The sequence below is a fragment of the Perca flavescens genome, chromosome 8, assembly GCF_004354835.1.
Source record: "Perca flavescens isolate YP-PL-M2 chromosome 8, PFLA_1.0, whole genome shotgun sequence".
Classification (NCBI taxonomy): Eukaryota; Metazoa; Chordata; class Actinopteri; order Perciformes; family Percidae; genus Perca; species Perca flavescens.
This window is the reverse complement of record NC_041338.1, coordinates 527,279-553,318: the sequence shown is the minus strand read 5'-3', so window position 1 is coordinate 553,318 and position 26,040 is coordinate 527,279. Positions and strand designations below refer to the sequence as shown.

The 26,040-nt window shown below is 41.8% G+C and overlaps 3 protein-coding genes across 7 annotated transcripts; 2 read left to right on the top strand and 1 right to left on the bottom strand.

Moving 5' to 3' along the window:
- Window positions 1–13: 13 nt before the first annotated feature.
- spata2l (spermatogenesis associated 2-like) lies at window positions 14–6,013 on the top strand. 4 transcript variants are annotated; one of them, XM_028585169.1, is made up of 4 exons: window positions 14–136; window positions 1,159–1,525; window positions 2,414–2,707; window positions 4,332–6,013. In XM_028585169.1, the coding sequence occupies exons 2-4, from the start codon at window positions 1,172–1,174 to the stop codon at window positions 5,352–5,354; spliced, it is 1,671 nt and encodes a 556-aa protein (XP_028440970.1). In that variant the 5' UTR covers window positions 14–136; window positions 1,159–1,171; the 3' UTR covers window positions 5,355–6,013. The 4 variants fall into 4 exon arrangements, with proteins under 4 accessions (XP_028440970.1, XP_028440972.1, XP_028440971.1 ...); XM_028585171.1 differs by lacking the exon at window positions 14–136 and adding an exon at window positions 137–207; XM_028585170.1 differs by lacking the exon at window positions 14–136 and adding an exon at window positions 291–476.
- Window positions 6,014–7,013: 1,000 nt separating this feature from the next.
- On the bottom strand, window positions 7,014–10,337 carry pdf (peptide deformylase, mitochondrial). 2 transcript variants are annotated; one of them, XM_028585676.1, is made up of 3 exons: window positions 10,203–10,337; window positions 8,386–9,064; window positions 7,014–8,119 (listed from the first exon to the last, which is right to left on the bottom strand). In XM_028585676.1, exons 2-3 carry the CDS (start codon window positions 9,008–9,010, stop codon window positions 7,962–7,964), a joined length of 783 nt encoding a protein of 260 aa, XP_028441477.1. In that variant the 5' UTR covers window positions 9,011–9,064; window positions 10,203–10,337; the 3' UTR covers window positions 7,014–7,961. The 2 variants fall into 2 exon arrangements, with proteins under 2 accessions (XP_028441477.1, XP_028441478.1); XM_028585677.1 differs by having other exon boundaries at window positions 10,208–10,337.
- Window positions 9,996–18,863, top strand: LOC114560359 (uncharacterized). The gene is made up of 7 exons (XM_028585675.1): window positions 9,996–10,719; window positions 11,281–11,504; window positions 11,937–12,038; window positions 12,527–12,628; window positions 14,889–15,002; window positions 15,357–15,465; window positions 16,187–18,863. The coding sequence occupies exons 1-7, from the start codon at window positions 10,548–10,550 to the stop codon at window positions 17,962–17,964; spliced, it is 2,601 nt and encodes an 866-aa protein (XP_028441476.1). The 5' UTR covers window positions 9,996–10,547; the 3' UTR covers window positions 17,965–18,863.
- Window positions 18,864–26,040: the final 7,177 nt, after the last annotated feature.

Genomic DNA, 26,040 nt, shown 5'->3' with positions numbered 1-26,040 from the left:
ACCCGTCTGGGAAAACCCGTGCCACGTGACAATGTTTACTTTATCCCTGGACAATCAGCTGCACGGTGCCTGTGTGACAGGACATGTTTTAGTTCCCTGATTAATCGATACACATCTGAAGAAGTGCCAGACACAGGTGAGTTTGTGTGCATCTGGTGTATCAATCAGAGCTTCTACTTTGATCAAACTTTCAGCTGAAGCGGCTAGGTAACGTTAGCTTAGCTCCGACACCAGTACTTTTCTTTTGGATTGAGATGTCGTTCATAATTCTAGTAATTTAATGTTTCCTTGCGGATCGGCAAAAGATCATACCTTCTAAAACCCGAGGCACAGCGATACCTACATTATCGAGAGTCGCCCTTTAATTCGACGTTAAACTATTATTTACATGACATGTTTGAGCTTTTCTAGGGAAATGAGGCGTTACTTCCTGGGGTCTTTCCCCACGGTAGAGAGCGGCTGATATCGTTGTGATTGTATGTTAAGCGAATTGAACAACAGCTTGCATATTTCTTGTAGTTTATATATAATCTGTTTGAGTAAACAAGGTGGAGAGTTTTACATTTGCTCATATTTATAAAACATTTGGTGTGGATTTCTCGCCATTAAAAAAGACCAAAACGCAACAGTAACAGGTAGCAAAACTAGCTAGTCAGTGTGGAAATAGGTTAAGCTAATGCTAACGTCAAACTGAGATGCTGAATACTGTTACTTTTTCTCTGACTGATGTCATTTCATATATTACCGGCCAGTTTTTTGGCCAACACGGTATTTGGCTCATAACGAAAGTAGCTAGGCCAACGTGTCAGAAGTTTCACTTTCGGTAATCATTATTTTTAGTGTGTTTACTCTCGAAACAAACCGCTAAGCTACCGTAGGTTGTGATAAATCATGCAGATAAATGTTGTAATATTTAACTTAACATTTCCAGTATTATTTAACATGCAAGTTTCCTACTTAATGTCATCCAGCTTTTTATTTAAGAAAAAAAGTTCTTAAGAGGGAATACTGCACAATAAATAAACTTTAAAAATAATAGTTTAGATCAGTGTTGGCTAAATTAAATTATGTAGAAACAGTTCATTCATGAGCAGGGGAGATACTGTACGTGCCACAGTTTCCTCCTTCATTTTCATGTCCTGTTTGTCCCACTCTCAGCTGAATAAAAGCGATGAGCGCCTCCAGGCACCGAGCCAGGGATCTATTGGCCACCTACGATCACAGTCTGGAGCAGCAAATTGTGGGACGAGGCTCCAACCTGGCATGCAGAGATGAGGAGCTGTGGAAGCAGGTGGAGGGCTTGCTGAAGGACGGAGATGCTCAGGAGACCCACTGCCTGGGTCTGGATCCACTGAGCGTGATGGAGGAGTCGCTCACAGCAGCCGCGTCAACAACCGCAGCCAGTGCAGGGCCAGCCAGAGCCAGAGGAGGGCTGCAAGGCCTGGCTAAAGCTTTCGAGGTCCTGGAGCAAGCAGCCTTAAACCTGTACCTCGGCCCCTGGAGGGACGAGTACAAAGTAGTCAAGGTTGGCTGAAAAAAGAGCTGCACATTGAATTTCTGATTTTTATTTGTGTTAAGAAATAATTTTACTGCTGAGTTTCTTCTTTCTAAGTATTAGATGGATGGATGGATGGATGGATGGATAGATAGATGAATGGACTTTATTAATCCCAAATTGGGAAATTACTCTGATACAGCAGCAAGTTACAAGGACATACTTACTCAAACACGTACAGAAAATACAAGAAATATACTAGAAATAATAAATAAGATGGCAAAGATAAAAATGTCACAACAAAATATACTTAAAGGAATGAAAATAATGTGCGTGTATAAGTGTAGAATAAAATGTACACAATACAAGGGTTTCCCCCAGAAAAGTTGTTTTGCCCGGTGACAGGTGTCTTTTTGTGACAAGGGCCCGGCCCAGACAGTCCCAGACCGATGGCAGCGTTAATGTGGAGCCCAATAGTTTCTGTGATCACAGATCCATGGAAGTAATCGCAAAATGGAGAGTTTAAATAAGCTGTAAGACGGATTCCAGAAGGCTCTACATTAAATCAGAGCTAAAAGCTAACTGGAGATTTAAAAAATATGACTACATCTAAGTTTCCAACCAAACTGTAACTGTAGTTTTAAAAAACATCTTGAAATACATTAAAAAAAATAACTCCCAGTGGCCTAGGCCTGGTGGGGTGCAACTTTGGCCCGGTGGGCCACTAGGCTTGCAGTACATTCGGGGGGAACCCTGAAGTCCCACCAGCTCCATACATGTTTTGTTTTTTTATCCACATACTATTTACAAGTCCAATGTTTTTTTTTCCAACTCTGACAAGAATAAAAATCCAGTGTTAAACACTCAGAAGTTTTACTTTTGGACGTGACAGACAAAATCTTGTCTTTTGTGTCCTAGATGTACTCTGGTATGTTCACCCACTATATCAAACCGGTGCTGTCGATGCCACAGATTGAGAAACTCTTTGGCCTGCTAGGATACCAGCCCAGCTCGTCTCGGCACGAGCAGCTCCGTCTGCCTTCGGCCAGAGTCAGTTCTGCCTCTCTGGAGAAACTCCTGGGCTTGTCGTGTGCCTTCTTCCTCGCCCGCTGCGAGTGTCGCCTCCTTCAGACGGCTCTGGGGAAGCACGTTGGCGAGGCCCAGTGGGAGCTGAGCGTGGTCAGGGAGAGGCGGAGAGGAAACGGCGTACAGGTATGTCTGCCTGGCATTGGGCTAATTCCTCTATCAATCATGGGAATCTATAACACCTGTTTTGTGGAGATGGAATGCTTTTCCTCTTTTGCAGCCCCACTAAGCCAACCCATCCGGTGGGTCAGTCATTACAAACTCATGCTGTGCTGCCAGACATTGTTTTTATTCTATTGGAGATCTCAAAGTTTCCAAAGATGCCAAATTATTTGTTCAGACACACATCCCACATAGACGATGGGATGTGTGTCTGAACGAAGAGGTGACAAAGTGTCATAAATATGTTGACACATACGGTTGTGTTCAGCTAGGGCTTCGTCAAACTGCTCAGCTGTGGTGATTTTGAGTGAAAGTGAACTAGGGCTGCACAACATATCGTTTCTTTATCGTCATGACAATATTAGCTTGTATTGTCTATTATAGAAGTGGAGGTCTGGGACCCTTAGGGGGTCCTCAGAGTTACTGCAGGGGCCCCAAGTTATTGTTTAATCATAAAATAAAATATACATAAACATGAGTCCAAGATATTATTAGCAAAGATAAATCGGCCTATTTGTGATTAGTTTTTAAATTTACACATTGATGACGGTAAGGTATTCATGCACAGATCTAGTTAAGCTTAAGGATTTACTGTGCTTCATGTATGTTTAACACTAAAACATGATGTATAAATGTATGAATGTCAATAATTATTTTAATAGCTTAATATTGTATGCACCACAAAAAGGTATGTGTAAAGGCTTTAGGCCGTCCTTCACCTTATTGTAGGCCCAACTCTGTCTCTCTTTCAGGTAAGGGGTCCTTGGCCTAAAAATCATTAAAGATCCCTGGTCTATTACAAACCTGCTACAGTTTGCGAATTTGTGCTTCCTAGGATGGCGAAAGCATGTCCCGCCTTACTCTGCCTTACTCTGCCTCTGATTGGCTTACCCATACTTACCAATATCACGCAACGACTAATCGTTTAATCTTTGCAACTCTACAGTTTGGTGTTGAATACATTTCCTTCCACATCTGTGAGTCTCATTTACTGAGTAGCCTTGCTAATATTATCTGTCTCCTATACTTTTGAAATATAAATCCAGTTTAGATGGGCTTCTAGGCTCATAAAATGCAACAGAAATCTTGCTAATTCAATTTTATTTATAGTATCAAATCATAACAAGAGTTATCTCGAGACACTTTACAGATCTAGGTCTAGACCACACTCTATAATTTACTACTACTAATAATTATTAGTAAATTATTATTAGTAAATTATTAGTAAAACACTAATAATAATTTACAACAATTTCAACAATTACAGTAATTCCCTCAAGAGCAAGCAGTGCTAACTGCATCTTTGAATGATTTTATATTTTGCTTGGATGTCCCTGGAACCAAACCTTCTCTCTGTATTGTTTGACATACCCAGCCCTCCTAATCTTTGAGTATTACAGTTTTAAAATCTCACTGCTGTGGCCACATTTCAGTCAGTACCAAAAAAGGATTGAGGTTTGATACTTAGCCCTACACCACTGTTGGGGAACAGCAGAATGAACTGAACACAGCATCAACAGGATCTCATCCTAGTAAACAGGAAATGCATTGAAATAGTTGAGAATTCATTGTCCATGCATGTCAACAGGTGGCCCTGGACAACACCAAGAAGACTCTGGATGTCAACCAGCCACTGATGGAGCCGTTTGATGGAGAAGTGGATCTGTACACAGACGAGCATGTTAACGGGGGGCGGAGGGAGCCGGTTGTTAACGATGACGAGAGTCCGCGCTCTTTAACCTGGGTGACGCCAAGCAGCGCATCACCCTCTGCTGCCAAAACACACAGCAACGGAGTCCGGTCCTTGTCCTCCTCATCCAGCGCCCTCTCCGCTAGAGACAACGTCTGCATCTCTACACTCAACTGCCAGCTGACTAAGACTACGCCACTGGAATCGGTGATTACCAGAAGCTCCTCGGCCAGCGGGCGGCAAAGCAGACGTTCCTGGGAGGAGTCTAGGTTTGATGAAGCGGACTCGCAGTCACGCAGTCTGCAGGGAGAAGCAATGGGGCTTTGCGGGAGCGAGGCTGAAGCCAACCACCTTTGCAGCTGTCTCCAATCTTCTCTTCGTTGCCCTCCGTCAGTCTGTGTTGAATGCAAAGCCTTGCACAACATTACCTGTGCCTTGTTCCAGCGTTGCTACATAGAGGGCCACTGCATTCTTCCCTACCCTGACAATACCACCGAAGAGATGAAAGAATTGTTGCCACAGGATGGGAGCCTCAGGGTGAGTGATATGAGCGCATCGCCAACTCTCACCAGCAGCAGCGCAGCAATGTCCTCCCTATCTCTGCGTGATGACCCTAAGTCAATAATTCCATCTCATCATCCAATCAGCTACCATGGCTGCTGCGACCTCGCCCAGCTGGATCCCCAGGTCCTGTGTCTCAGCTGCGGCGTCTTCCACTCTGGTTCCTGCAGAGAGATAGACTTCTGCCAAAATCACCACAAGATCAAGCCACTGGGAGTGTGCTCCTGTGGGAGGGCCTGCTTCAGAAAGCCCCTGGTTCTGTGCAGATATTGTGGAAATGAGTATTGTAGCGATTGTTGGTACAGAAATCCTGTTGTGTGCACCTGTGGCCAAACTTTTGACCAGTCGTCTTCTGTGTGATTTGTATTTGAAAGGTATTGCACTAATGAGGCACAGCTAGCAAAATCACAGTGCCTTAAATATGCGTACTGGAAACAGAAATCTTTTTTTTTTTAATCAAGTGAAATGTATCTAAATTCAAATGTTGCCTTGACACTACTGAAATGCAGTATTGAGTGTGCTCCAATTTTTCTATTTTGGTCCTCCTTTCTGAGACTCTCATCACTCTGTCATCATGGGCACGTTCAATCTCAAAACGTCCCGGGTTAAAGGACATGTTTCCTCAGAAAGGTGTGAAAGTGTGCAACGAGCTTTGAGCTATGTCTTCTCTCACTTTGTGGCTGTGTCAGAGATGTTACCCAATCAGCAACGAGTATGGAAACTCGTAATAAAAAGGCAGTGCACCGAGCACACAGCAGGGTGTTCAACGCATCCGCTTTTTCAGTTTAAAAAAACATTTTGTCTGGGCTGAACCTGCCTCTAGTTATTCTGTACGTGGCCATCTTTACCATTACCAGCATTATGAACATGTTATGTATTGTTGAGACTTGTAAGTTGTGATTAGTTTGTGCTCTTGGTTCACTTAAATGTAATTTAATGTGAAGCACAAAGAAGTTTGTTTTCATCTGTATGTGTTGCCTGCACACAGACTGGAGTAAAAAACAAAAAAAAGGTCAAAACGCTGTGTGTCTGTGTTTAATGTGTTTTATAATACATAAGCAACTTACTTTGGTGACACTGGAGTTAAGTATGTACCAGTATAACTCACATTTAATATATTAATGAATCATAAGGCCTTTCATAACATTAACAGTCCAAAGGTTTGGGGCGCCCCGGTAGCTCACCTGGTTGAGCATGTGCCCTCTGTACAGAGGTTCTGTCCTTGCCGCAGCGGGCCGGGTTCGATTCTGACTCTCTCTCCCCCACACACACTTTCCTGTCTTAAACTGTCCTGTCCAATAATGCCATGCCATTTGGCTCTCTCTTTTTGTATTTATTTATTTATATAGATTCTTTTTTTGGGGCTTTTATGGCCTCTGATTGCTAGGATAGTTCAAAGACAGGAAAGGGGAGAAAGCGGGATGACAACATTCAGCAAAGGGCCGCGGCCCAGACTCAAACCCGGGCCGCTGCCAAGGACTCAGCCCACATGGGCGAGCCAGAGGTCTCCTGTGAAAACGAGCTAGGGCTGAGACTAATGATTTTCAACATCCATTAATGCGCCAATTATTTTTGATCAATGGTTCATAAAGTGTCCATTTAAATTGCTTTCTTGGTCCAACCAACAGTCTTAAAAACTATGGACACAGAATTTTTGTAATTAATGGATTATCAAAAATGTTGCATATTATTTTTCTGTTAACCAACTTGACTAATCGTTTCAGCCCTAAAACATTTATTTCGGTTAGGAGTATTTTTTTTTTTTTTTTTTTTTTTACAGGTTTTCAGTTTTAGAGAAAAAACTACTTTCTTTTAAACACAAGGGGTGGTATGCATTTGACCTATTAATCAGAAGTTTAGCTTTCTAGGGAAAATGTCCTTTTTAAGCTGAGTGAAAGAACAGTAGTTGGATAATTTAATGGCTTGCTGTGTGGCCCAAGGCCAAACTGTCCCCTAATGTTCATTTAGTATTACACATTTAGTGTTTTGGAAATGCCATGCTTACAAAATAAATGAAAATTCTGACAAATACTCTTTATGGACATAAAAGTCATGGAGATTGACATGCAGAAAGGTGAAAACCTAGATGCAAAGTGACCAGACTACTGAACCATTTCAGAACATTGTGATGTTGTGGTGTCATCCTCCCTTACTTGCTCTTGCAATATAATGCAGACTTTTCAGTCAACTCACAATGACACAGAAACAGTTTAAATGTCCTAAGCATAAAGACAGATCCATGAAAATCTAAACAGTAAAATATATATACAGTATATATATATATATATATATACATATATATATATATATTTCAGCTGTTACTTGTGTTTTTCCTGGGTCATGCCTGCTCATGTCTCATGTCCAAACTTGATTAGGTTCACGCTCCATCCATTTCTCCATTCACATGTAAAACCAGTAGAATGACCAGTTTTACAAGTTGAACAAAAGGAAGTCATTGAGAAAAATGGGCAATCTCCTTTGCTCCATTTTAGTTGTATTAATTCATCGAGATGGTGGCAGACGTTTATGATTCTACTCTTTTTATAATGAACATATAAGCCTCTTTATTCATTAAACATAGACCTGAGGGCTACAGAACATGGCTCTATTGGCTTACACTTTAATGTGACATACTGCAACATCATTTCTTTGGGGTTTCGGCCCTGCAGCTTCTGCCATTCCCAGAAACTTCACTGCCAGTGATGGATTTTCAGTTCACAATGATCCTGACATCGAGCTATTATTCCAACCAGAACCAGAAACCAAAATGTATCACTTTCCGCAAGCCACAAGATTTTTCACATGAAAGATGAAGCAGACACCACGTGCTCAAAACAGCAAATGTAGAAGCTTTTCATCAAGACAATTTAGGTTAATCGGAGTTGAGTAAAACTTAAATCAAATCATTGCATGTGATCAGATTTAGAGATTCTTATGTAAACGTGTATGCTCTGTCCCAAGGATCTTCTATTCATTGTGTGCCTGCCAGTTGATGTTGATGAAGGTCTTGCTGTCCATACGGTCGATGTAGAGGACCCCATCCAGGTGGTCCATCTCGTGCTGGAGGATACGAGCTGGCCAGCCACTGGCCTGCCACGTGACTGCTTCCCCCTTCTCATTCAGACCTGAAGGGTGAGCATGTAGAGGGACAAGAACAAAATACAGAAATGCATCAGAAATTGCCCTTTGATGTATCTGACAATGAACCTAATGTGTGTTCAGCTGAAAGCCCTTTTTTATTTTATTTTTCATGTTTTAGATGAAATACAAAGCCAAATTTTACTCAATGTTCTTAGTTTTTCATAGGCTGAACAGTCTCAGCAAATGAGATTTTGGCACAAAATGATTTAGAAGTCACAAAAACACAGGATTAAGCTATAAACGTCCATACCAGACACTTCCACGGACAGGTAGCGTGGAACTGTGGCAGAGAAGCCTGAGATGCTCTCACAGGCCTCCTGAAAGAGCACGGGCCGTCCATCGAGGACCCTCAGCTGGGGGTTGACAAAGATCCTCAGGGGCTGGACGGAAAGACCACGGGCCTCCCTCGATGCAGGCAAACTCTCTTTCAGCATCTTCTCGGGATATTCCAGGGCCAGGATGCGGAGTGGTACCCCAATCTGAGGCGCACTCAGTCCCACGCACTCAAGTTTCCGCATCACTTTCACCAAAGTGTCGATGACCTGTTGGATCTCAGGATCTGTTATCGACGCAGGGTCAACAGCGGCCGCATGTGAACGCAGCACTGGGTCGCCTACCTGGCACACATGACTGTATGGAGGACAGGGAGGGGGTATGAGCTTGCGTTTCATGTACTGAAGATAGGGGCGCACCTTGATGCTGCTGGAGTAAGAGCGACTGCAGGGTACAGGCGACCGGGGCGAGATGTTTGGAGGACAAGCAGGAGTCAGTACTGTTAATCTCGGCCCGACACCGCAGCGAGGCCCTTTGGACGAACAAAGTCTGAACCCCATCCTGGAGCGCTGGAGCAGGAACACACACGATTTTGCGTTCATGGTAGAGCTGAAGGTGGGATGACATATCACATGAAAGCGGGGTGACGCACGGCGCTGTAGGAAAAATGATACAAAAGGACATTTAGTTAAAGTCTTAACCCTGTGGCGTTAAGACCCAATGGCACATTTTGAGATTTTATGAGATTCCTGCTTTGATGACAATGGCATATTTGTTCAGGCCCAATCATGCCCCAATGCTTGATACACTATGTGTCCAAAATTGAGCTGCAAAGATGAATTGATTAGTTGTTGATTTTTAAATGAATCCCCAACTAATATGATCAAAAAATCTCTGATTCCAGCTTTTTAGATGTCAATGATTTCTAGGTTCTTCTCTCCTCTGTGACAATAAACTGAATATCTCGGAGTTGTGGACAAAACAAGACATTTGAGGATGTCATCTTGGGCTTTGGACAATACCGATCGACATTTTTCACAATTTTCGAACATTTTATAGACCAAACAACTAAGCAATTAATATTATCGATATCAATTACAACAATCGTTAGTTTCAGCCCTATCCAAAAGTGTGTGTGTGGAAAGACAAATAATAAACGTAAAGTAAAATAGAAGTCTGTCAACAGGTGTATCAACACACTTTTTTGCCGAATTTGTCAGTTGGTAGAGCGAGCGCACACATGCAGAGGTTTATTCCTCGATGCAGAAAGTCAAGGGTTCGAGTCCGACCTGTGATGGTTTTACTGCACGTCTTCCCCCCACTCCCTCCTATCCATTAAAGGCGGAAATGCCCCAAGAAAAAAAAAAATACTAATACATTTAAATTGCTGCAGCTACATAGTCCTTATATATATATATATTTATATATATTAATATATATTATATATATATATATATATATATATATATATATATATATATATATATATATTTATATATTTGTTATTGTTTTTTTTCACCTGTTAACACAAAACATTTGCGGTTAGTTTGGCACAGCGCTTCCTCCGTACTTTTGACAGTCCAACACATCACATCACATCACATCACATCACATCGCCGACGGGATACGCAGGTGCTCCGAAACATGCACACTGCATACGCGCATATTCAACAACAGCTCAAGCCCACAGTCGTTAGCATGTTGGTGCAGTTATTTGGAATACGCTACTAGCTACTTAGCGTAGCTACTAAGCGTAGTAGTGGCACATTTAAAGAGGTTGCAGAGTTCCGTTACCTTACACTAACGTGTGCGCCTTCATGCTAACTGAAAAGGACCAAATATTCAGGACTGAAGGTGAAAGAAACAGGGGAAGAGATGTTCACGGCTCTGTCTAACTAGTTCCAGGTCAACAATGTAAACTTCACAATAAATGTCCACACGTGTTGTGCACGTAGTTATCAGAGCACACAGAAAACTTTATTTTGAAGGCCAGTCAGTTGGACAAGGAAGTAATTTGTAACATTTTTCAAAACTAACCAAACGGTCCCAGAACGGGGACATCCGTAACTTGCCGGTACATGTCCAGCTGTGTGTGTGTGTGTATTTGGCAGCCCATTCATGAATGGGAGTTGAAAAAGGATGAGCGGGCCGATAGCCGGTGCTTTCCCCGGCGGTCTGAGGTACACTGAGCATCTGATGGAAGGAGTGGAGCTGCAGCCTGCTGCCGACAAATGTTTGGAGGATTTCCCAAAGTTCCCGCTGTGGATCATAGAGTATGTCTGGGCTCACCAGATGATCGATATACAGGAAGGTTGGTTTATTATATTACTACCCAGTTAACTTATCTATTACGTCAAATCTATCATTTTGCGTCATTTAAATGATTGCAAACAGTTGCGAATATAGTAGAACTGCAGATGAAGATCGAACACGCCATTTCAAATATGGTCTGGCAATGCGAGACTAGTCGGTGCCTAAAAATAATTGAATTAGATATCCCCCCACGCCAAATACAGTGGTACAGGGTATGTGATGATGTGGGGGTCTATTTTAATCCCAAAGGCCAAGGGAACTTTATCAGGATGCATAGTATCCTGGAGCCTGCCTGCCTCTATGGGAATCTAACATAAATAACATGTCCTTAAGGGTTGGATTTTTCATCATTTTTGTATCTAATGCATTAAGATCAATTTCCAAAAGATGATTTTTTTATTCCTCTTTTTAGTCCACTTTAGCATGGGTTCATCAATTTATGAGCAGCACTGTATGTGCACCTAAGTCTTCCACTAACCTAGGAAAACACTGCTTTTGACAGTTTCAATGAAAGTAAATCCCGAGCGGATGTGACCTGCTTTATTTTGGTTCTTTACAGTTGTGGACCCTTCCAACTGGCCCGATGTGGACTCCCAGCCTCTGAGCCTTGAAGATTCCTGGAGGCTGCGTGTTGCCTCTGCCCGGGTCTATTCCACCGTGAAGACCAGGGACATGGAGCACTTTGAGAGAGTGATGGGCTTTCTGGAAGCCACTTACACACTTCTACCCAGACTGGTGGCTCCCATCAAACACATGAAGATCATGTTTGGCCTCAAGACCATGGTATGGAGATGAGTAGTGGTCGCTTTCATCATTTGACTTAAGCTTGATTTATGGCTCTGGGGAGGCTCGACACAGGTGTGTGTGTGTGTGTGTGTGTGTGTGTGTGTGTGTGTGTGTGTGTGTGTGTGTGTGTGTGTGTGTGTGTGTGTGTGTGTGTGTGTGTGTGTGTGTGTGTGTGTGTGTGTGTGTGTGTGTGTGTGTGTGTGTGTGTGTGTGTGTGTGGTAGAGCGAGGGAGAAAGTGAGAGAGTGACAGCTATTAGCTTCTGTACTGTACGTAGCAACGGTGTAGATTTAACACCGAAGCATAACTCACGCTTATGTTCCATCTGCAGGTAATTATTGGTTGTGTTTCTATATATTTTTTTCTGTTTCACACTTTATGTTGATCTCCATCTCTCTCTCTCTCTCTGTCTTATTGTCTCCCCATCCAGTTCATTATGTGGATGCTCAGGGAGGGCAGAGGAATGGTTGATACTGTGTTTAAAATCAGCAAGTTCTTCCCAAGTAAACTACCTCAATACCAAGATCAATGTGTAAGTGTCCAACTCTGGAACAATCTATTCTGTACATTTTTAAGTCTTTAAAATCTTCTCGGGGCATATGAACTCCATGACCTGATAATATTGTAGAATAAATAGCAGCCACTTATTTAAATGGATGAATATTAGAGGACACAATTAAAATGGCTGCCTGGATATTGTTATGTATACAGTATAGCTATTATTTCTTTAAAAAATGGGCTTTAACAAGTGATTTAAAAAAAGTGTGGTTCAGCGAACTGGAGCCAGACCCAGGTGTGCTTTAAAAGGGATCCGTAAAATCTTAAAATCAATTCTAAAATGAACGGGGAAGCAAATGGAGCAAAGCCCGGATTGGTGATGGGATGTCGTCCCAGCTGCTGCATTCTGAGCCAGTTGGAGGCGAGAGAGTGACCTTTGGTTGATGCCCGTGCCTAACTACTGCTTATATGAAAAGCTTACTCATTTGTTACCGATGTTTTGTGTCCTTTTGTCTTGCACAGAGCCAACATGAAATGTTCCTGATGAGGAAGAACCACGTGGACTTCAAGGCTCTGGCACAGGCCCTTGCTATGGACAAGGACAAACTTGAAGATTATATTAAGGTTAGTTTACTTCACCACATTGTCTAATAACAGTAGAAGTAACTGCCAGAATGAGTTTAAAGGGCCCAATTTTGTCATTTGACATGTTCACATTGACTTGTCCTCCGTATGTGGTGATGTATAGCATCATTCAGCGGGGCTGGAAGGGCATCAGAAGATTTGAAAATGCAATTTGTATCATTGTCATGTATTCTCCCAGTGGGTTGCTGTTTTCTCTCTCAGCCCCTAACTGTGCTATCCAGCAGGGTGCAGTGCTGATCCACATTTTTAAATACCATTTAAATGTAGGCCTGTCCATAGTCCGTACTCAAAAAATGATTTAATGAGGAGTAATACATGCTTTGCATTTATGGTCAACTACATCTAATAAACTCTATAATTCTGTAAGCTATAAACTTTGTGGGAACTGTTGGAGTGGAATTGGAATCCTCTGGCACTTATTAAAGTTTACTGGGCCGAACCGTAAACTAGGGCTTCAACTAACAATTATTTTCATTATTGATTAATTTTGCTGGTTATTTCTCTATTAATCTTTTGGTCTATAAAATGTCAGAACATGGTAAAAAACACTTGCAAGGCACTGAGGGCCAGATGTACGTACATTTGCAAAAGTAGTGTTATCAGCGCCGTGGCCAACCCACAGAAAGTGCACACTGTGATACTTCAGCTTACGTCGTATTCACCAAACATCCGGTTCATCGGGTAATCAGCGCCTTTCTCCGCCCACTATACCGTAGATTGCGCACATTTAAAAGCGCAATTGAATGGCCGATGTCAAAGAAATCCTGCTTGATGTGTGTTATTTCGGCATTAGTGGTGATGAAATGTATGTATAGACTAGTGCGCTGTAGCAAAGTGTTAAGTCCTGGTGCTATGATACAGCTGAGTGCAGACTGCCATATTCTCACTGCTGATGCTAGGACCGTTTGAAATGATCCTGATGACAATATTTGTAATGTAGCGAAGAGTTTAACAGCTGCTGAGTCAGAGATATGATGTCATCTTTGATTTTTTTCCAGTAACTGTAATATTGCATGGCTGCTTAATCTCTAACGCTTAATGATTTTGTGTTCACTCAACTGATAAAGTGTGATCCTTGTGGCAGCTCGTCTGCTTGTCCTATGTCTTGGTCTTGCTGGGATTACTGCCGCCATTTCACCAGGAGGCATATGCCAGGAAACCCACTTCCTGGTTTACAACTGCTTATAAGAGGCGGAGAATTTTCACTGCAAAATAGAGGCACGCTTTCACGGGCGTTTTTGTACGTACTGCAGAATACATAATTAGGCGCACTTTACGCTTTCCCTCCCATCTCTTTATGGGAAACTCCCACTTTCCCCTCCACCCTCCCATGAATACATATGCATGACACAGAAAAACGCAATGTGCCATTTTCAGTTCCCGCGACAATCTGCTCTTTTACCTCAGTGTGGCCTGTTTGTACGTACCTCGCCATGCTTTTATGCACACGTTGCGATACAAATACGCCTGAAGTGGGTGGAAAAGCATTCATACAGTACATCTGGCCCTGTATCAGTGTCCTAGATCCTAGATCACCCCTGTCTCAAACACATCGCTCAAAGGTCCGCATCTGATCTTTATTCCAGGTCAGAGGTCGGGAACAATTGGCAACCACAACAAAACATGCGGCCCATTTTTGAGCTTCATTTAGTAAAAGTACAGAAGTATTCTTAGCTGCTAGAGTAAAAGGACATTTTTGCATCTTTTAAACATTTTTCTCATTTTTTGTCTGGCATTTTCCCGCCTTATTTCAAAGTTGTTGTTTTTTCTCGCTTTTTGACATTTTTGTCCCCTCTTTGAATGTTTTTGTCACCTTTTTCAAGGTTTTTGACAATTTCTTTCATGTATAGACATTACTAACAATTTATTTAAGGAAAAAGAAAAAAAAGTTACACTTCATAAGGTATTGTATCCATAACACAAGGTATGGGGCTGGTCCAGATTGACTTGCCGTTTGGTCCGGACTTTGAGAAGCACTGCCGACTACGTTATACCATACAATTTGTATGTGACGGATAATAAAAGTTTCTTCTTCTTTTCTTCTAAATTAAACAAGCTCTTATTACACAAAATGATGCAACACAACTTATACTTCTTAATTACACTTAACCTTGAGACCTTTACTTTCTAGATTTTGGAATGTGTAATTAAACTCAAAGTACTTAACTGTATGCAAATTACAGAAAGTCTGATGGAGGGGTGTATCCAGGTGACATGTTAAGTGCTTGTTGTCTTTCAGAATCAGATGGAGGAGCAGTATGGTGAACATTATGCCCAGAAAGTAGAGGACCGACTGCTGCACTACCTACACCAGCTGGAGACTGTGTTACCAGGAGATACCTACATTGATAAGGTGTGTGGTAGTGTGCGCTTTAATCTTTGCTTGCTGTTGGGTTGGGGTGTTGCCCAAAACAAAGCTATGTGACCGAGAGGAGATATTTACTGAATTTGACAAAAAGTGTAGTGGATTAACATCCCTTACTATATCTTTAAGGTACCCTGGAGGGTTTTCTTGTAGCGTCATTTTTACATTCAGTGTTTCTCACCAAAACACATGTTCTGGAGGCCCGCTCATCAAAACTTTGCTTCATAGCACCACTAGTGGTCACAAACTCCTGAGAACACAAAAGGCTGTAAAAATGACAACACTTGAATTGCCTCTGATATCATGATATTGATTTCTCATTGATTGCATTTTTTGAACTAGATACTGAAGCAAGAAAACCCTGCGACTGAGGAGGAGAAGCTGTTGTTGGAAGTCATTACCTCTGACTCCACGAACATAGCAACAACTCTAAAGAAACTGCTGCACTGTGGTAAGAAATACAAATAACATGCAAGCTCACTTCATATGTGTATAGAGAAAAAAAAAATGTCTTTGCAGTTTTTTTATGTTTTTAATGGCAGTTTCATTCGATTGCATACGGAGTACTTTAAAAGAAACAGAAAATACAGAAAGTGATGGACTCAGTGGACGTACTGTAATTCCATGACACAATGTGTCTTGATGTATGAAAGTAATGGACAAGGCATCTCATCCCCTATTTTCCAATATAAGGGCACCTCAGAGGGCATTATTGTCTGGATAATTCCTGAAAAATATGAACATGTGAGCAAAATGCTTGACATAAAACATGTGAGCAAACAGAAATTAAATTAGAGTACCAAGTTGGTAGTTAAGATATTCAGTTTATTTCTGATTCCTATTTTTGTTTGTTTGTTTTCTTTCCTCGAGACCACAGAGGGTGGGGGGTGGGAGAGGGTTGTTGTTCTTGTTCGGTTGTGTTTGTCTGTTCTGTATGTTTAAAAAAAAAAATATATGCAGTTTACTGTCATAGAGGAGTGAATAAACTAGAAAATGTTCACATTTAAGAAGGTGGCATCAGAGAATTCCTAGAAAATGACTCAAACCAATTAATCAATTAGCAAAATTGCTGCCGATTAATTTAATAGTGGACAACTAATCATTGAATCGATTTAATCTTTGCAGCTCTGCATTTGTTACTCAAAATGCATTACCTTTCTGTTCTTTTTTAGATGTTGCTTCCTGTCATCCGGGCAGGATTTCTCAGTCCTCAGCAAATGGAACGAATGGAATGGAGAGCTCTCAACTCTCAAAGTCTGCTCGGCATGTCAGCTCTTCAAAGGCTCTCCTCAAGTCACTGGAAGCCAAGACTCTCCCACAGTTACAGCCAGAGGTTTTTCGTGGAGGAGAGGCGGCTGATCAAGTTGTGTCCAAAGACAACCCTCTTTTGTTGAAGGATGACAATGTTTCAGGTGTTAGCAAACATCAACAAACAGAAGAGGATGGTGAGGTAGTCAAGAGGATGGATGAAGACGCCATTGACAAGGAAAAAGAGGAAATCAGTCAGAGGAGCAATGAAGGTGGTCAGGAGGCTTCCTCCTCCCCTCAGTTCTGCTCTAAACACCAACGATGGGTGAAGAGCATCCTGCAGGAGTGTCCCGACGAGTGCTCTGAAGAGCTGCTGCTTCAGGCCAATGTTTCTTCCTCTCCCCCACTGTTTCACTCGTCCTCGTCCACCACATCATCACAAGACCTTACGCCCTCTGACCTCATCCCGTGCCCCTCTGACCAACAGCATCCATCTTCACAGACCTCATCTCAGGCATCTAAACAAGCAAACCCTGAAGATGAGCAGAAGCCTGGATCAGCAAGTGATGCTTCTCAAACAAAACTTCTACCACAGCCCTCTTCATCCAGAGACACTCAGCTGCCCATCCTGTTGTCGCCAGTGGTCCGGCTGATAGACATTGCCTCCGTCGGAAGGATCTACCCTAACTTTAAACCACATCAAGTAGCTCCAAATCACTGCACCATGTCTAGTAACGAAAGGGCAGATTCTGCTTCCTGTCCTTGGGTACTAACTTCTCCATGCCGCTATGTGTCAAAGAACAATACCATACCTCGAGGAACAATGAAAGACTTCACGTTTGACCAATCAGACACTGTGGCCCCAACAAATCCCCTGAACAAAACTTACAAAGTGCAAACAGCTCCTTCATCTCATGATGCATCTACCTCAGCCAGCTGTCAACCACCAACTCAACGTCTTTTTTCCAAACTTTCAAGAAAGTTCCGACGGGCTCGTACTACCACCAGACATTCACAGGCTCTGGACGGATTCAGTCAAAACCCATTAGCTGAGCAGTTCAAAAAGGCCCCAACTACCTTTAGGATGACTTCGCCCTTACGTGACTTCAATGTCTCTGGGTTTCCAGAAGGTTTTACCTATACTGCTCAATCAGGGACTCTATCGTCAGTCCCTTTATCACCTGAATTATCTCGCCAAGTTGTCCCTCAGAACTCCGTCAAACCTCATGCTCACACACTCAACATCACTCCTTTTCAATCAAAGACCCTACCATGCTCCACTGTCGTCTCCTCTACCTCCAACTCCAATTGCCCAACCGTCAGTTCTGAGACCAGCAGAGTCCTCAGAGCACAGCTGAGGTTATCCCTGCCAAGTCAGGCTGTGCTGCTGCAGTCCAAGCTGCTCCAGCCTTATGTGACTCTCCACAGACTGAGCACTCAGGAGTGTTACAGAGTGACAAAACGAAGGTCCTCCACCAGAAATGTAGATCCTGTGGTACAAGTCAGCAATGATGAGGACAGGAGGGAGGATGAGGAAGAAGATGCAGATTCCTCTTTTGATCTGAACACTCTTTACTCCAGTCATTCTTCAAGTAGTGACATCGAGGACTCGCTTGATTGCGACCCCGATTACAAACCGTGCTTCAATAAGAAAAGACTTCTCTTAGAGTATGAGACTGCAAGGATCCTGAATCATATATAAAACATTTGAACAATCAGACTTTAGCACGACCTACACTGGCTTTTTGACACCAATACTGATATTGATATTCAGAGTTTAAATAGTCAGGTAATGATATATTGACCAATAGTATTTTCTTTAACATTAACAAACAATCTTGATATGCACCATTACATTTTTTAAGTAAAAAGAGAAGAGAGATAAGATAAAGAAGTGGTACATTTTATAGTGTAGAATTGCCAGTGCTCTCTGATGGATACAATATTTAAGGATGACACTGTTTCTGAATGACCACAAACCTAGTTTTTACATTTCTGTACCATTTGTTGTTACTTAGAAAGCCACCATCTTGTTTCTGTGTTCACTTATTACAGTATTATCTTGAATGTTTGGGTTTTGTAACCATATGAAATGGTTTATGGAGGTAGATTTGTTGACAATTCAAAATAAGTAACCCAGTGGGCTTCTCATCCCAGCCTTGTGATATGTTATTTGTTTGTCAGTCAGTCGGCCCAGCAACACTTTGGTCCATGCTGAAATATCTCTACAACTGTTAAATGGATTGCCATGAATGTTTATGAAGGCTTTTATGGTCCCTTTTATGGAGGATAACCTACAATGATAATCCTAGTGCTATTAGCAGATCAAAGTTTTCACTTGAACAAGTGAAATATCTCAACATCCACTAAATGGATTGGCAACACAGACTGTAAAATAATGGACGAAGCTTCCGTGCCTTAAACCTGCATTCTATCTATTATTCAGTAGGGGGCAACTCCACCGGTTGCAAAAAGAAGTGTTTCTACAGAAGTCTATGGGAAAATAACCCTACTTTGTGGCTACACGCCAACCTGTCAATCATCACAGAGGCTAAGCAATGCGTATCCATGACACTGTACATTAAAATAGCTGTGAACTTGTTTTTGGGTGTTGTCCGTGTTTCTTAAACTTTGACCCTCTTTGATGAAGTTTTCACTTGTCCCCTGGAAACACCATGAGGTTCATGTTTGTGGTTTTGATTTTAATGTCTTGACAAATATCAGATGAACTGCCATGAAATTTGGTACAGTAATTCATTAGTCTGAGTTCATACAGACTTTAGCTTATTTTTTTAATACTTTGGGTTGAGCAGAACTAATGACATTCCCATCAGCCTCAGCTGTACTATATGTTCACTTCTAATCAGCAAATTTTTACTTGACAAATTACAGACGTGGCTGATTCGCACGGGATTAAGATCAGAGGCAACCTCTGTAATTATTACAAATGACTAGAGGTCACCAGGTAATACTAATCCTGTGAGAATAGGGTTAGAGCCATAGGCATGGCTGCACTTTAGAATCATGGACTGAATCTCATCCCCCTTATTTGATAGCTCTTTGACTCCTCGGCTGAACCGGACGTTGTTCTGTCCCTCCTTGTTGGGACGTACCCGTAGTCTTGTCCTTTTAAGGGATCCCGTGAGGAGCCATTTGTGCATAGGGCTGTAGAGGTAAGTGTTCTGTCAGCTCCCAAATCAGTACAAGTTCCAGATCCATTCCATACTTCCATAAGAGCCTGGCTTTGTTAAAAATGTTATTAGCACAACATATTTCCATCTTAAAAACAAATCTTAAGCTATAGTGCATAGTTTCTGTCTCCCCCATGAGGAATTTTAAGTAATGACAACAAAACTGCCGGCGAATACGGTGGCCCTGAGAGGCCACAGCACGCAACTAAAAGAAAACACGCAAATACACCACAACACAACGGAAGTGTTTCCAGGGGACACTTTTAAGTGATGCACACATGCGTCAACCATTGGTGTTTCCAGTACATAGACAGACCAACAACAGGACAATTTTAAACATTTTCTCCAATTTATTCATCACTAAGTACACTTCTGAGAACGTTTTAGGTGAGAAATGAACTGTGCGTGTGCGTCGGCTAGCCAGCCCGCAAGGTTGTTAAGCCTGCAGGCGCTTTGGAGTTTAACTCCGAAAAGACAGTTAACCACAAGTCCCCGTTTAATCTTATGATGGACATGTGTTGTGATATTTAAACCGACGAACCGTCAACGGCAAAATAAAAGCTTCTCATTTACGAGAGAGGTCTGAGAGACCTCCAGCTTAGAGCGGGGTCTCCGAGCATTCCTGGCCGAGCGACGAGCTGCCATCCCCGGCAGGCGCCTGCTGGCTGTCCCGTCACTTTATGGAGCTCCTCAACTCCGAAAACTTTGAGGCAAATTGTCAATTTGGCAACGATTTTCACAAGACTGCCTATATTTGAAATGTCAACAGTTCATTTCTCGCCTAAAACGTTATCAGAAGTGAATTTAGTGATGAATAAATTGGTTAAAATTGACCAACTGTTGTTGGTCTGTCTATGTACTGGAAAACACCAATGGTTGAGGCACGTGTGCATCACTTAAAAGTGTCCCCTGGAAACACTTCCGTTGTGTTTGTATTTGTTGTGTGGTGTATTTCCGTGCGTTTTCTTTTAGTTGCGTGCTGTTTTATTTGCGTGCGTTTTCTTTTCTTTTTTTTTATATTTATTTTTATTAAGTTTTCTGCAGACATATAATGGGTGTTACAACAGATGTAGGATGCAACAAGGTGTCTGAAAGAAAAGAAAAATCAATAGAACAGTTCCACACAGCAATATAGACCCACACCCATCAACCCCCCCTTCCCTATGGCCACCTGTAGTACTCACAAGTAAAAAATAAAAATAAATAAATAGAAAAAATAAAATAAATAAATAAAATATATATAAAAATAATAAAACAGTAAACAGAAGAAGAAAAGTCTTCCCCCCTCCCCCCCCCCCACAAGTTTAGTCAGGAGGTCTTGACATTACGGTAAGGCCTTCAATAGTAGTCGGTATAGGGCTCCAAGTTTTATGAAATGATCTCAGCGAACCTTTAAGAGAGTGTCTAATTTTTTCAAGGTGGATGCATTGCAATACCTCTCTTATCCAATCGTCATGTGATGGAGGAGAAGCATGCTTCCATTTAAGGAGGATGGCGCGCTTGGCCAGCAAAGTAGTAAAGGCAATGACGCAGTGCGCTGTAGCTGGTATACATGTGATTGGGGAAATGCCAAACAGGACACTCAAGGAATTAGGGACAATAGTGTAATTGAGGGCCTGTGAGAGAGTTCTGAAAATGTCGGACCAATAATCTGATAGCACCGGACATGACCAGAACATGTGAAGATTATCGGCTGGGGATTGTTTGCATCTGTTACAGTGATCACTTCTGTTAGGAAACAGTTTTGCCAGTCTGGCATTAGTGAAATGGGCTCTGTGAAGCACTTTACATTGAATTAGGGCATGTCTAGCACAAATAGATGAAGAGTGAACTAAACTGAGAATGTTTTTCCACTGGTCGTTGGAAATGTCAATGCCCAAATCATGCTTCCAGGTTAGCTTAAGGGAGTCAATTGGGGGGGGGGTTAAGGAGATAATTTTACCGTAAATGGTTGAAATCAGTCGACTTTGACCAGAGTCGAAGGTGAGAATTGAATCAATTTCTGATTCGGGAGGACGATTGGGAAAATGGGGAAATAACTTTTGAATAAAGTGCCTCACTTGAAAAAAGCGAAAGAGATGACTATTAGGAAGGTAAGATTTTGCTGATAAAGAAGAGAAAGAGGAGAACACTTTGTTTTCATACAGGTCGTTTAGAGTAGAGAGACCCTTAGCTGCCCAAATATCAAAGAAGCTGTCTGAAAGGGACGGGGAAACTAAGTGATTATTTGAAATTGGCATATGAATCGAAGCTCTATGTAGACCAAATTGTTTTCTGAATTGATGCCAAATCTTAATAGTATTGATAACTATAGGATTGCTCGATATTTTGTGTACTCCAAGGGGAAGCTGGGAGCAGATATTAGAAAGTAAGCAACGAGAGGAAGATATCTCTACATGCACCCAGGGCGGACAAGAGGCATAGCTTTTGAAGCCAACCCAATAAAGTAATTTATGGATGTTACATGCCCAATAGTAGTATCAAAAATTTGGCAGTGCTAAACCCCCTTCAGATTTGGGAAGCTGAAGGACTGACTTCCTAATGCGAGCTGGTTTGTTATTCCAAAGGAATCCATTCAATTGCTGATCTAAATTGCCGAAAAAGGATTTATTAATGCAGACTGGAAGATGCTGGAAAAGATACAAAAACTTTGGCAGAACAACCATTTTAATAAGGTTCGCCCGACCTATTTCAGAAAGGGAAAGGGAACTCCACCTAGCAATATCTGACTTGCATCTTTCCAAAAGTGGTGTAAAGTTCTTAAAAAACAAGTCTTTAAGCGAACTGGTGATAAATATCCCCAGATATTTAAACCCGTCCAAGGCTAACTTAAAGGGGAATAAAGAATGAGGAAGAGATGTAGCCAGCTGATTAACAAAAAATAACTCGCTCTTTTGAAAGTTTAACTTGTACCCTGATAGGCAGCCAAACTGTTCTAGAACAGATAGTATAGGGGGGATAGAAGCTGTGGGGTCAGAGACGTATAATAACAAGTCGTCTGCATAAAGGGAAAGTTTATGGACCATGCCATGACGTGTGATGCCTTTAAATGCATCGTGACTTCGGAGCCAGATGGCCAAGGGCTCAATAGCTATATTGAATAACAAAGAGCGGACAGCCTTGACGCGTCCCCCGCTGGAGTAAAAAGGGTGGCGATCGAACACCGTTGGTATGTACCGATGCGGACGGGGAAGCGTACAAAAGCCTTATCCAAGAAATGAGTTTGGGGTCAAACCCAAATTTTCCTAACACAAAGAAGAGGTATTCCCACTCGACCCTATCGAAGGCTTTCTCCGCATCCAACGAAACTACAACTTCTGGGGTATTAGATGAAGGAGAAAAAATAATGTCAAGTAGTCTCCGAGTATTGAAGAAAGAATGCCTATCCAATCTAAAGCCTGTTTGATCTGATGAAATTATGGATGGCATTACCCTTTGGAGGCGGGTAGACAGAATTTTGGCTAGTATCTTGCAGTCCACATTTAGCAAAGAAATGGGTCTGTAGTTACCGCAGGAAGTGGGATCCCTATCCTTTTTCAAAAGTAAGGATATAGAAGCCATGTATAGCGTCGATGGGAGTTGACCTTCTTGAAATGAATTATTGTACATCTTCACTAAGATTGGGACTAATAAAGTAGAGTATGCCTTGTAGAACTCAACTGTAAACCCATCAGGGCCTGGGGATTTCTTATTTTGCATTGAGTTAATCGCTTCTTTGACTTCTTGGGGGGAAATAAGGCTGCCCAATTCCTTAGCCAACTCTTCATCAATTCTAGGAAATATTAAAGAATCTAAGGGATTGGGGAACATTATCGGAGCTGAAGACTGTTCCGTAGTATAGAGGTTAATGTAAAAGCCTAGAAAAACTCTGTTGATTTCAGCTGGGTCTGTGGTAAGATTACCACTGGGGGACATAATTCTTGGAATTAATCTAGAGGCAATGGCCGCACGGGCCTGCTGGGCTAGAAGTCTACCCTCCTTATCACCGTGTTCAAAAAAACGTTGCTTGGATTGCTGCAGTTGTTTCTCAACAATATGAGTCATCAGACAATCATATTCTGATTGTAGTAGAAGTCGTTTTTTGTAAAGGGCAGGTACGGGAGAGACAGCGCAAGTTTCATCAAGTTTGAGGAGTTTGTCTAGTATGTCCTGCCTTTTAGTCCTTTCAGCCTTACGCATGTACGAGGTGAAGGAAATAATCTGACCTCGAACAAAGGTTTTAAGGGCTTCCCATAAGAATCCACTGTTGACCTCAGGGGTATCATTAAATTCAATATAATTACTAATTTGAGTGGCCACAAAGTCCTTAAACTCATGACATGCTAATAAATGAGAACTAAATTTCCAAAGTGAAGGGGAGATAACACTAAGAGGAAGATTAATATCAAGCGAGGTGGGGGCATGGTCCGAAACAACTATGGGGTGATAGCCACTAGTGGTAACCAGATGCAACAATTTATTATCAATCAAGAAAAAGTCAATCCGGGAAAAGGTTCGGTGAGGCGGAGAGAAAAAAGAGAAAACTTTACTCTGGGGGTTTTTAAACCTCCAGGGGTCCGAAATTCCCAAATGAGATGAGCAGTTAAAAACTACTTTAGCAGAATTGGATAGATTAATTTGCTTAGAGGACGACCTGTCGAGAATTGTGTCTTGCACTAGATTAAAGTCGCCTCCTATCAGTATGTGATGATTGTCACTGTTCGGGATTTTAGCAAAAAGGTTGATGAAGAATTGCTCGTCGTCCCAATTGGGAGCATAGATAGAGACTAGGACCACTGAAAGGCTCTGTAGCGAGCCCGATACAATGACATAACGGCCATTGACATCCTCAATAACATGTGTTGGTTCAAACAGTATATTCTTAGTAATAATAATAGCAGCCCCTCTAGCTTTGGCCGAGAATTTCGAGTGAAACACATGACTCATCCAAGGCTTTTTGATTCGTTGGATATCTGATGTTTTAAGATGCGTTTCCTGTAGGAATATAATATCCCCTTTCAAATGTTGCAGCTGCGTCATTACCTTACCAATCTTAATGGCCTTATTCATTCCTTTGGTATTCCATGAAATCAGGCGCACACCTTTACTCATCCTCGCCATATCGACCGCCATTTAGAGCGATTCATAAGGTTGTAAATGGAACTGTATGGGCTTCTGCAATGGGAGAGAGGGAGGAAGAGGAGACAAAAAAAAAACGTATTTGAGGCCTCACCAGAAATATTCCCCCAAAATACGAACATTGTCCGAGCAACACAGCTCAACGCTTTACAGCAACACAAGACTTCCAACGTCTCTTTCCCACCACATTTAAACAACAACCTACCCTTTTGTACAGAAAATTTCAAGTGATCAACAAATGTGCGGGCACATAATATAAGTAAACAACAAAAATTAGGTTATGACCATATACCATGTAAATTCGCCAAGAGAGAAAAAATAAATATATTGTAAACACTTTATAACCATTTTCATGTATGTTCAAATAGGCACAGTGTAGGCACCACTGCACATTTTTACAAGCGGAAAATAAGTGTAGAGGATGTAGAACACAAATCCATTTGGGATAGCACTTGTATTTAGTCCCGCCTGTGACTTAAAAACAAAACGCACTGAGTAAAAAGAGACCAAGTGTAGTAACCAAGTACTACCTATAATGTGCATCACACACAAACTATAGGCACTACAGCCGTAAAACTAGTCCCTCAGTGGCTAAGAAAATTAAATAATAATAAATAAAATAAACAAAACCTTGCAGACAGCTTAGCCTGTGGCTAGTGGGCCGACCAAAAATAAATAAATAAGTAAGTAAATTTGTTAAAACAGAATGTGTATAGTGACCACAAGCACCAGGCCTAACGAAGAGATGAGAGGGAGGAGAAAGAAATAATAGTAAATAAGTAAATGGATAAATAAAAATTTAATTTAAAAAAGTAATAATAATAATAATAATAAATTGGCATACCTGTAAGTGTACATTGATCTAAACTTAGAGCTAAATCACTGAACTAAATGGACACAGGGGTGTATACAGAACTATACTCCATAATGCCAATTAAAAGCCATCTAACGGTAACGTTATAGATCTAGTGTAACCACTATCATATGTAACGACCAACCGTTATGTATAACACGCACATCCAAGTCAAAATGGAAATCCAGGCATGTAAGGAATACCGCTTCATGAGTCAGTCGATCCAGTCATGAGTTACTCCACAACTCACTTCAAGTTTAGACCTCAGCAGGACGAATGGATGCAATGTAGTCCTTGGCTTCAGTGACCGACGCAAATCTTCTCCTCTCACCATCCTTCGTTACAATAGTAAGCCTGGCCGGGAACAACAGCGCTGGTTTTAGGCCAAGATTGTACAGTTCAGATAGCACCTCTCTGTACTTGGAGCGTTGTTCCATCACCTCCGGTGCGTAATCTTCATAAATAGAGATAGGTGTGCCTCGGTAGTGAAGCTTTCCCCTCCTCGCTCTGGCCTCGCGGATGATCAATTCCTTTAGTTGGAATTTATGTAGCTGGACGATAACAGGTCTGGGCCTCTGCCCCGGCCTCGGTTTGTCAGACAGCGACCGGTGGGCTC

What these genes read in the sequence shown, in the direction of transcription:
- spata2l (XM_028585169.1), top strand. Translation starts at nt 1,172, where the DNA reads ATGAGCGCCTCCAGGCACCGAGCCAGGGATCTATTGGCCACCTACGAT. An exon ending in ACGAGTACAAAGTAGTCAAG is followed by an intron (nt 1,526 to 2,413) that starts GTTGGCTGAAAA and finishes TTTGTGTCCTAG; the next exon opens with ATGTACTCTGGTATGTTCAC. An exon ending in GGAGAGGAAACGGCGTACAG is followed by an intron (nt 2,708 to 4,331) that starts GTATGTCTGCCT and finishes GCATGTCAACAG; the next exon opens with GTGGCCCTGGACAACACCAA.
- pdf (XM_028585676.1), bottom strand. Translation starts at nt 9,010, where the DNA reads ATGAACGCAAAATCGTGTGTGTTCCTGCTCCAGCGCTCCAGGATGGGG. An exon ending in CCTGTCCGTGGAAGTGTCTG is followed by an intron (nt 8,120 to 8,385) that starts GTATGGACGTTT and finishes CTCACCCTTCAG; the next exon opens with GTCTGAATGAGAAGGGGGAA.
- LOC114560359 (XM_028585675.1), top strand. Translation starts at nt 10,548, where the DNA reads ATGAGCGGGCCGATAGCCGGTGCTTTCCCCGGCGGTCTGAGGTACACT. An exon ending in GATGATCGATATACAGGAAG is followed by an intron (nt 10,720 to 11,280) that starts GTTGGTTTATTA and finishes GGTTCTTTACAG; the next exon opens with TTGTGGACCCTTCCAACTGG. An exon ending in AAAGAAACTGCTGCACTGTG is followed by an intron (nt 15,466 to 16,186) that starts GTAAGAAATACA and finishes GTTCTTTTTTAG; the next exon opens with ATGTTGCTTCCTGTCATCCG.